Raw genomic sequence first — 10,972 nt, 5'->3', positions numbered from 1 at the left:
GACCCATCATGTATGCTTGTCTGAACATGGATCTAACTTTTCTTAGTACCATCACGCACCTGAGAACCGCTATAAGCATGCATCAAGGAATTTCGATTCTGCTCAAAAGTTACATGTGTCTTTCCTATTTGATTCCCATTGCCACCATAGTTTCCCCCACTCTGTTCTTGTCCGGTCTTGACAAGCTCGCTTTGGTTGTTGATGTAGTTTTCCCTAGCAGCTCCACCATTGAAATTACCATGGCCACCGCCACCAGACCCTTTCCTCTGATATTGGTAGTTGAATTTCTCCTTATTCCTCTCTTCTCATCCTCCTCTTCCAGGAACCCCCGACATCTCCGTTGCCCTGTTGTGCTTCCCCTAACCCTAACGTATAAGAGAAAGTGAAATCCCCAATCTCTAGCTCCGGTAGGTGAGAGGCATATGAAAACCCAAAGGCAACAGTAGGCACATTTTTCAACTGCGCCACCATTTCACCCATGGCACTTGGGCCATCATATAGGCCCAGGTCCCCATCCACCCGTGAGAGTGAACCCAAATCAAGCCCCAAATCCCATTCACACAAATCAACCCCACATTGGGCTCCCACTGACGTCATTTGATGTTCAAATTGGGGTAGCTCCGATGCACCTGAGTTATCCGTTTCCCAAATGGGAGGAATACCAGGAGATAATTCACCTCTAATTTGTCTCATGACAAACTCGCTGCTAAAACAATAATCATCAACACCAATGATCTCCAACATTATATCTCTATTATGATTATGTTCTTCCCTAATTCCACAGGAAATTGCACTATGAGGGAAATTAGAACCAGTAGGGATACCAATAGAGATCAACTGATTCCCACCAGCAAAACTATGAGAATCACTCTAAAAACGTTTAACTATTACTTTGTTTTTCTCTCTACTTTTTTCTCCATGTTCGTTCAGATCGAACAACAGGAGACAAATAATCATGCAAGCTACCCGATTCATCAACCAAATAATGCATAACAGATTTACTGCGGAATTGAGTGGCATCGGCAACAAACATACATGGATTTGGAGTCGACGCCTCATCCAAGACCTCTCTGGCTAGCACCCAGAAGCGGCTGCCAGCCGGAGTGGCTCTTGCCGGCATGGCGCGTGAGCGCCTGGAGCCTCGTTGAGCGACGAGGAAAGCGTGGGGAGTGTCGCAGCAATCCCACCATGCTCCCCCTCCTTGGCCTCGCAATCCTACGATGGGCCTCCCCCGCCGCATCATGAATCCCTTGCGGAGGCATCCCCATCACAACCTCCACGACCATCTCTTCTGGCCCCACGGGTATCTCCGCCCAGGATCTGTACGCCGCCCATCGCGTGCTGGCCAGGATCCATTGATTTGTCCTCCATCATTGCCCAATGAGTTATCTCTATTGGAATCACACGGTCGCCCATCATCCTGGCCCGTTCCTCCTGTGTCGCCGAGATGGAAATCCAAAAAGCTTCCTCGAAAAGCATCTCCTGATTTGGGAACTAGGATCACATCTCCCGCAGCCTGACGAGTTTTGTTGCATCCCCGCTGGCCACCATCCCTAGTTGTTCCTCCATTGCCGCTGTGATCAGCATCGTTGGTGGATTTGGAAACCCTACCAAACTTGCGCTCTCTTGATGTGGCTAATGGCGAAGTAGAGGACGGGGCGAGAGAGGAGGAATGTTAGCTCGCCCAGGCTATGCGGAGTAAATGTAAGTGGAAGGTGAGAGGGCTGCAGCAAGCGAGGGCACGCCACACGCTCAAGCTCCATCGCGACAACCGTGCCTACGTCGCACGATGTCTCCCGTGTTGGTGTTCCGCACACTTACGTCCCACACCATCCCCATTAGATGTTTTTACTATAGTACAATTTATCTATCTCATACACGAGCATAATCGCCAAACTAAACATATGCTTAGTGTATTTACTCCAGTGAATGAAATAAGGTTTTTACCGACCACGTGTTACGCCCGTCACTTAATATAACCCCGCTTACACCCAGTGTAGGTTTCAAATGGTTTATCCTCTTCGGTACTTGGCACACAATAATATAGTGTATTCTGTTCCAGGAAGCTCGAAGCAATTGCATCGCCCACTTTGATTCGTCTAAATTTGTGTTTTGCCGACGTGCATGTAATTCAGTAGCTCACGCTTTAGCGCAACATGATTATCGTGCTTCTATGCCCTCCACTGTTTGGATGGAGCATATGCCAGGTTTTGTTTCATGTTTGGTTACTAGGGACTTGGCTGTACAAGTTGGTTAATGGAATTATATCTTTTCAAAAAAAAGAACCATTTAAGCCATGAAGTAACTTTTTTTTGAGTTGGAAGCCGTGAAGTAACTAAAACTGTGCCATCTTTGGACATTAAGCAGGTGATTCTGGTTGGCTGTTGATACCTTTTGTGGACTCGTCGACGGATCACTCACAATGAAGCGTACCCATCACCAGAAAGATGACATCTAACTATACTAGCTATTGCACCTAATTTTCTGAGATTCAATACGGAGAATATGTCTGCACGGGAGCATAAGTGGACTCGGCCTGAACCGAAATTTGTCAAAGTAAATTGATGTCGCGTTCTTTGCAGATGATGGAGCTGGTACAAACGCAGCAATAATACGAGATGAGAGGGGAATTTTTCTAGCAGGTTACTGCTAATATATCCCCTTTGCAGCAGAGGCAGTTACCACTGGAGTAATGACGATGAGAGACGAACTATAGTTTGCAAACTCTTTGGGATTCCACCGTGTCGAGGTTGAATCTGACTCACAGAAAGTTATCCATTTCCGTACAAAGTAGAATAGGGATCCTGCGGCTGCAATTTTTGCGGAATGTGTTGACATTAGAGTATATATTGGGAAGATAAATTATATGCATTGTTTTCGATTTGCTAATCAAGTGGCGCATGCGCTAGCTAATTATAGTTTTTGTAATAAGACTTCTAAAAGTTGGTTTGATGAGCCACCAGATTGTCTGATGAATTCGCTCGTAGACAATGTATCCATTTTTTCATCTTGTAATAAAGCTACTCCCTCCTTCCATCTATATAAATCCTAATGCGTTTTTCAAGACCGTCTTTGACTATTGATAAGATTAATAGTACATGAGATGTATAATGTAAAAATTATATCATTAAAAGCTCCTTTCACATACGAATTTGACGGTATGCTTTGTGTAACTTGCATGTCATATAGTATTGCTCTAAAATTTGGTCAAAATTAGTCTCAAAAAACTCATTAGGCCTTGTATAGATGGAGGGAGGGAGTAGCCATGATGGCCTTCCCTAAAAAAAACCAAGATTTTAAAATAAAATAAAACTAAGAGAAATTCCACACAACGTTTACTCTAGCCAAATGAACGTCTACTAGTTCAAACTAGCATTCTTAATCTTGTCAGTCACTCCACGTGTACGGTCACCATTGGCCGGATGGCCTCATCGCCCTAAACCCTCGAGCCGAAGAGACGTGTTGCTTCAAGGGCAAGCAAATCCAGCGCACCCAGCCACCGCGGCCCTCCTCTGCTCAGCGCCGCACGAACCCAACGGCCGTCTTGAACCGGCCGTGGCCGTCCGATCGCAGCCTCTGTCGCACGCGCCGACCGATCCGATGGCGCCGGCTCGCGTCCGATCCCACAATATAAGAACGGACGGGGAAGGCAGGCGTCTTCTCTGCGAGAACCGCTCCGTCCATTCGAACCCCCGGCCCGAACCGACTCGCCCCCTCCTCCTCCGCTCTCGTCTCTCGCCACTCGCTCCCCTCCCTCTCGAGTTCCTCCAGTTCGCCGGCTCCACCGGCTCGCCCTTGGCGCCGCGGTCTTCCGGGTGTTCGAGAGAGGTGCGTGCGCGTTCGCCCCCCCTGCCCCTGGTCGCCCGCGGGAGTGCGCGCGAGACCCTTCGATCGATCCCCTCTCCCCCAGTTCGTTTGTGTTTTCCCGAGGTTTATCGGTGCGAATTGTTTTGGTCGATTTCGTCGCATTGCGTTGTGGATTTGATTTCCAGTCGGGTTGATTTCGGCGTATTAATTGCTTCGTGAAGTCCGGGCGCTGCACCTCGATCCTAACATGGCTCCGTGTTTCGTTGATGTTGCAGGCGGTCGCTGCTTGCGCCGCGCGCGTGTGGTGGCGGACGGACGGACGCGATGGTTTCCTTCGACATCAACGACCGCAAGAGTACGTCGCCTCCTCTCCCTCTCTCCTCCTAGCGCGGTTCATGAGTCGTTCGTTGCGAGATTGGGAGGTGTTTGCTCTCTCGCGCCCTGTAAATTATTCGTCTCACATTTGGCCCCGTCTGCCGCTCTGGTGTCGAAACCCGTAGGAGATTGAGATGGTTGTTTGATTGCTTCGTTTTTAGAGACTACGATTGATCCTTTCGCGTCTTGGTTGCTATGAATTCTGCTCCGTATTTTACAGTCCGATGGGTTTACTGTCAAAGTTACCAGTACTGGTTTGGTGTGTAGAATCTCGCCCAAATTCAGCGATGTTTTGTTTCAGGGTTTGTTTAGTGTAAATTATTCGCCAGTGGTATGATCATGATGTCGGTGCATAAAAGTTTTTGGTCCACTGTTTAAATGTGGCAAACTATTCTTCTATGATTGCGTATGTGTAGGGTTACTACAGTGTGATTTCTAATGTTTCATGTTTGCAGAGACATGTGTAGAAAATTAACTAGCGCTTACGAGTATGACATCTGTTCAGAATAAGAACCACTCATGCTATTCGGTATTTTACTGCTTGGTCATTGGTTGGTGTAAACATTTTCAGGAAGTTATAATCAGGAGACACTGTCTAATAGTTGCTAAATGCTAAATATAATAGTTGGTGTACAAATTCTTCTATGCTGAATTTTACAGTCCGATTGGTTCACTGTGCAAGTTAACAGTACTGGTTTGGTGTGTTGAATCTCGCCCAAATTCAGCGATGTCATTGCATAAATGCTTTTCGTCGTAGGATTAGAACCAGTGTGATTTCTAATGTTTGTCAGACAGATGTAGTCAAATTAACTTGGGCTTACGTGCATGACATCTGTTCAGAATAAGAACCATCAGTGCTGTTAGGTGTTTTCCTGTTTGGTCATTCGTCGCTGAATAAATTTTCAGGAAGATATAATCAGGAGGCACCATCTAATAGATGCTAAATGCTTAATATTACTGAAATCGGCTGTCTAAGTACACTTTCCTTTCATGTCTTGTACAATGCACCTGTACCTCTGAACTCTTGCTCAAACTACAAGTAGTTTCTAAGTATGGCTGTATTTTGGGGCGTCTAATTTAATCAAGTGGCACTTGTCATGTACTGCACCTCTGAAGTCTTGCTCAAGTTGTTTCACATTTTCCAACAGAGATTGGGCTGGGCTTGACTGGGTTTGGAGTTCTCTTCTCGTTTCTTGGGATCCTCATGCTGTTTGACAAGGGGTTCTTGGCAATGGGGAATGTAAGAATCATCCTCCTGGTTTACTTATACTTCGCTGCAACCTATTCCTTTCTAATTACTATCATGTACTTCATGTTGTCAGATTCTCTTCGTGTCTGGTGTTTCACTAACCATTGGGCTGAAGTCAACCGTACAGTTCTTCACCAAGCCTAAGAATCACAAGGTCATATACACGTAACAAAGCAAGCTCAGTCATATATACAAACTGTTCAGTTCCAGTTCAGTTATGAGCTGACAAGATTCACCTGAATGTGCAGGGTTCGATTGCTTTTGGGATCGGACTTTTCCTCGTCCTCATTGGTTGGCCTGTCTTCGGAATGATGGCGGAGTCGTATGGCTTCGCCGTGCTGTTCAGGTTTGTAAATCCTGTGTTGTTCATCCATATGGTCATCTGATGTCTGGTTTTCAGTGTGCATTAAGAAATGGTAGTAACCTTTGGGTATTGTATCTGACTGCAATTCAATTTCCTCGCAGCGGCTTCTGGCCTACTGCTGCTGTTTACCTGCAAAAGAACCCCACTGTCGGTTGGATTTTCCAGCACCCTTATGTGACTTCGGTAAGATAATATGTTGTATTTATTCTTTGCGGCTTTGCTATTGCTGAGCTGCCTAAATTTTCTTCAAGTCCGACCCAATTTGGTGGCCACTTTATTTATATGGAGATCTGTTTTCTGCGAGAGATTATTTATATTGGAGATTGATGAACCATATGATTAGATCTCAGTCCCCATTGTTTTAGTCCTTACTGCTGTTTCCTACTCGAATTTCGCAGTTGCTCACCCGGTTCAGAGGAAGACGAGTCCCCGTGTGATCGCCCGTGCTGTCGAAACATTCCCAAAGGATGCCCGATCGCCCTGTATAAAGTAGACGGACATGTGTTCTCTTGCTCGTTTGTTGATTCCTTGGTTCTGCTGGATGTGAATCTTGCTGCGCTGCTACCAGTGGATTTTCTGCAGATCTCTTGACTGCGTCTAGAATTCTTTTTGTACAAAGCATTCGTTAGTACCACTTGTTAAGGAGACCAAGAGCTGAGCTGTTTTCTGAATGATGGTATGTCTGAGAGAATGGTGAATTGGTTCGTGCATAGCATTTCCCACTGACCTGAGTCCTCGAGGAAGCCATTTCTTGCTTGGTTTTTGTAATAACGACTTAGACATTTCTTGCTTATGAACAGCTGATTACATCTCTGCTTATTGCATGAACAAGAGTGCACAGCATCTTAGTGTAACACCATAAATTCTGCTTACCACACAACTGCATATTCAGCATGGAAGCAACAGGTGATAATTGATTGCTACCCAAACTTCGACCATTGTTTTTCTGCCCGGACACCTTCCAAACTGTGTGCAGACTTTCAAATTTGAAAGTCCTGCTGTTTATAAGGAAATGAAACAAAGAAGCAGCAAGGCGTCTATCCGTTCTTTACTTTTATTTTCTTCTCCAGTAGATAACCAGTATCAATCCGTTCCAATGAAAACTGGGGGTCTCGGCTTCGAAAATGAGTGGCATGATCATGTGAATCACTGGTCAGGTTCATTCATAATCGATTAAACTGTAGTTAAGATTAAAAAAAATCACCATAGTACTTGAGTTAAATTCAAGGTCCAGCAGGTCCATCAATTCATAGCCGAAAATAGAAATTATTCATATATAGTACCTGAGTCCAGCACAATTTGAACATATTTCCACAAATTTATAAGTGACAATGTTATCACTCATCTATTTACAAATCTTAACAACAAAGGGGGGTTTCCAGAGCTGATGTTTGCAGTTCTTCAATTACAGAAACATCTTATATATGCAAGATCATGCAACTGAGCTAATTACTTGATCAAGCTACACGGTCTTGGAGCACTTCTGGATGAAAACATTCTGCAACTACCTAACCAAAGTGCTACACAGTATTACATCCAAACCTCTTCTACAGTGAAGCAACGGTTAAGAGTTCCTCATGATTTTAATTGCTTCGCTGCCGCCTCTGATGTCACTCAGTAAAGCAATTTGATGCAGAAGTTGCGCTATCCTCTGCGACAAGAAAAATAAGAATATAATGAGGGGAAATCGAAAAATAATCATATGTGTAGTAGTGCCAAACTGCCAAATGCATTTCTAAACCTTATTCACAGGACTCGACAGTAGCAACCGTAGATGAGAGAAATACAGACAGTTATTTGGTAGAGTAATGTTTAGACAGAAGGCTATGACAAGGGTACGCATCAATTATAACAAGATAAAGGCTAAGATGGAGATGTACAGTTTATTTGGAACCTGTGAAACATGGCAAAAACACTACCTAAACGAAGCGTACAAAGTCTTCTACACCATTTGCTTCCCTAACCCAGCCCCAAAACCAAGATCTCTAATCATCCATGACTGACACACCAATTGTCAAAAGACACTCAAATGGAGTGAATAAAGGATATCTGCTCATCTCCCAGTCATCCCCAACATCAACCATTGTAAGAACAAATATAGAAACAGTTCTCAAAGGTTCATTCATACATATCATCTTCCCCAATTATCAATTGTTTTGAATGTTAGTAATACTAATGATGATAGATGCCAATGAGATCTCTTGGGTCCAATTAATCAATTCAACTTAAGTTCAAGACCAAAGGTTGTCCAGATCCACAAACCTTATCCTTCTCCTGCGAGAGCATGACGAGGAGGTCTCTCTCCCTCCTGTCTCGCCGGCGCACGTACAACAGCGCGCCGACCACAACGGCCGCCGCCGCGGCCGACCATATGGCCGGCCTAACCCCGGGACATCCGCACTCTCCATGCACGAGCACGGCCTCTGAACCGGCCGCCCACGCGCGCCTCGCCGCCGCGCGGCACCTCCCCCACCCCCACAGCCACTCCTCCTCGTCGTCAGTCTCCTCCTCCTTCTCTTCCTTGGTCGCGGCCTCCTCGGCCTCCGCCTCGAGGCCCAGGCCCTCGTGGAGGCGCGGTGGGAAGATGGCGCAGTCGTCGAGGCCGCCGTCGATGGGGGAGGCGGCGGCAACGGGGACGGTTGGGTGGACGAGTTCCCATGCGTCGGAGGCGGGGGCGGGCGGGGAGGAGGAGGAGGGCATGGAGGCGAGGGAGGAGGAGGAGAGCGAGAGGGTCAGCGTCTTGGGCTTGAGGAGGAGGTGCGGGTTCGTGGACGGGAGGAGGAGAGGGTGGAGCGCGGAGTAGGGCGACGCCGGGGCGGACATGGGGTTCCCGAGCTGGAATTGCGGCGGCGGCGGCGGCGACGGCTGGGGGAGCCTCTCGCCCATGGCCACTGCTGCCGCTGCAGCCACTGGGTTTGATTTTTCAATTTGCGTTTGAGATGTTATCATCGAGCAAAAATTGTGCGTTTTCATGTGGTGCTTGAGGTCGATGGTGACTCGTGGTTTGGATTTACCGATGGCTTGTACTACTACAATGCAATGCAAGGTGTTTAATAGGTGTTTGAAAAATAAAGGAGTGGCTAGAACTCATTTAGATGAGTCTATACCTGGCCATCTGCTGGGCCGTGCCGGGCTTCGGGCCGGGCCTACCAAAGCTGAAGCAGAAAACCAAGCCGGAGCCTGGCCCAGCCCGGCCATCGGGCCTATTTTTTGGGCCCAATCCCGGCCCGAAAGTGATAAAGCCTGACGGGCCTCAGGCCGCGGGTCGGGCCCCTTCCTTAAAACATGAAAATGCCAATCTCAGGCCGGCCTGACGTGTGCTTCGGGCTCAAAACTCAGGCCCAGGCCTGGCCCATGGGCAACACCGGGTCGGACTTTTTCGGGCCGACCAGGCCGGGTAACCCATGGCCAGGTATAGATGAGACATAGTTTGGTCTCATTCACTTTGTTGTCCCATCATGTTATTCGGTTTGCCAACAGACCTTTTGTCCGAAACTTTGGTTTCGGCCCATTCCCTGGTTTTCTTTTTATTTGCTTTGTGCATTGTATATGCTGGGCTATGTGCATGCATTCCATTCTTGCTCGTGTTTTCCAATTCTGGCCAAACACGTTAGGCTGAACATATGAAAGGGTCAGCTGCCATGCATATTTTTTTATTTACTCTTGTAACTACTATTTATTTTATATTATTTAAAACAAAATAGCAGTTGGTACAAAAAATTATGCAAAACGACAAAAGAAACATTGAATTTTCATTCAGAAAATACTCAATAAAAAATATCTGCATGTGCATGTTAGTGTCCATGGTAAAAGTAAATAAAAAACCTAATTGTGATTGGTGGGATATTTTTTGAAAGAAAAAAGCAACCAAAAAAAGTTGTTGCATATTCGTGTTGTGAAAATAAATAAATTAGATTAAATAAAATAAAAGTAGATCCTATCTAGTGGTGCAGCGCTTGCAGTTGCATGCATGTTGCGACCCTTGCAGTTGTGCTAGAGGTGGACATGCAACTGGCCCAATAACCCCTTCCCACCCCAGTTGCAATTGCTTTGACCCTCATGCACTTGCAATCATTTTACAACGCCCGCAATTGCATATCTAGTGGTGGACACGCAATTGGTCAGACAACACTCTCTAGATCCTAGTTGTTGTCCCTTTGCGCCCTATGCGGTTGCAATAGTTACAACACTTAGAATTGTATGTCCAGTGGTGGACATGCAACTCACCCCGGCAACCCCTTAGCCCACTCCATCAGTTACAATGCTTGCAGTTGCATGCCTATTGATGGACATGCAACTGGTCAGACAAGTTTTTCTAAATAAACTGGCCCGACAACCTCCTTCCGACCCCAGTTCCAATCACGTGTTTGACCATGCAGTTCCAGTCTGTTAAAACACTTGGTTTTGCATGTCTAGCGATGCACATGCAACTTGTCCGGCAACCCCCTCCCGACCCCAGTTGCAGTCACGTATGTGCCCATGCAGCTGCAATCGGTTACAATGCTTTGCAGTTGCGCGTCTAGTGACGGACATGCAACTGGCCCGAAAACTCCTCACCCGACCCAGTTGCAGTCAAATTACAATGCTTGTTGTTGCATGTCTAGTGATGGACATGCAACTGGACCGACAACCCCCCTCCCGACCCCAGTTGCAGTCACGTCTGTGCCAATGCAGTTGCAGTCGGTTACAATGTTTGTAGTTGCATGTCTAGTGATGGAAATGCAACTAGCCCAACAACTCCCCACCCGGTACAGTTGTAGTCATGTGTGTGCCCCTGCGGTTGCAGTTGAGTTATAATGCTTACAGTTGCATGTCTAGTGATGGACATGCAACTGGATGGACAACCACCCTCTCGATCCCAGTTGCACTCGGGTTACAAAGCTTGCAGTGCATGTCTAGTAGCGGACATGCAACTTGTCCCAACAACTCCCCTCCAGAACCTAGTTGTAGTCATTTTGTACTCGTGCAATTCCAGTCGAGTCACAATGCTTGTAGTTGCATGTCTACTGGCAGGCATGCAACTGGCCCCGACAACTCTCATCCCGACCCCAATTACAGTCACTTCGTATCCATGCAATTGCAGTCAGGTTACAATGCTTGTAGTTGCATGTCTAGTGACGGACATGCAACAGGCCCCGACAACTCCCTTTGATCCCAATTGCAGTTGCTTTGTACCC

At 46.6% G+C, this 10,972-nt stretch overlaps 2 protein-coding genes across 2 annotated transcripts; one reads left to right on the top strand and one right to left on the bottom strand.

Annotated features, from left to right (window-relative positions):
* Nucleotides 1-3,653: 3,653 nt before the first annotated feature.
* On the top strand, nt 3,654-6,466 carry LOC123052212 (vesicle transport protein GOT1). The gene is made up of 7 exons (XM_044475327.1): nt 3,654-3,828; nt 4,083-4,162; nt 5,331-5,422; nt 5,505-5,585; nt 5,680-5,777; nt 5,897-5,978; nt 6,194-6,466. Exons 2-7 carry the CDS (start codon nt 4,132-4,134, stop codon nt 6,230-6,232), a joined length of 423 nt encoding a protein of 140 aa, XP_044331262.1. The 5' UTR covers nt 3,654-3,828; nt 4,083-4,131; the 3' UTR covers nt 6,233-6,466.
* A 575-nt stretch (nt 6,467-7,041) lies between these two features.
* LOC123052211 (uncharacterized) lies at nt 7,042-8,749 on the bottom strand. Its single transcript, XM_044475326.1, has 2 exons — nt 8,058-8,749; nt 7,042-7,446 (listed from the first exon to the last, which is right to left on the bottom strand). The coding sequence occupies exons 1-2, from the start codon at nt 8,742-8,744 to the stop codon at nt 7,360-7,362; spliced, it is 774 nt and encodes a 257-aa protein (XP_044331261.1). The 5' UTR covers nt 8,745-8,749; the 3' UTR covers nt 7,042-7,359.
* Between the last annotated feature and the right edge of the window lie 2,223 nt (nt 8,750-10,972).

Source organism: Triticum aestivum, chromosome 2D (assembly GCF_018294505.1).
Source record: "Triticum aestivum cultivar Chinese Spring chromosome 2D, IWGSC CS RefSeq v2.1, whole genome shotgun sequence".
Classification (NCBI taxonomy): Eukaryota; Viridiplantae; Streptophyta; class Magnoliopsida; order Poales; family Poaceae; genus Triticum; species Triticum aestivum.
This window is presented reverse-complemented; position numbering and strand designations above follow the sequence as displayed.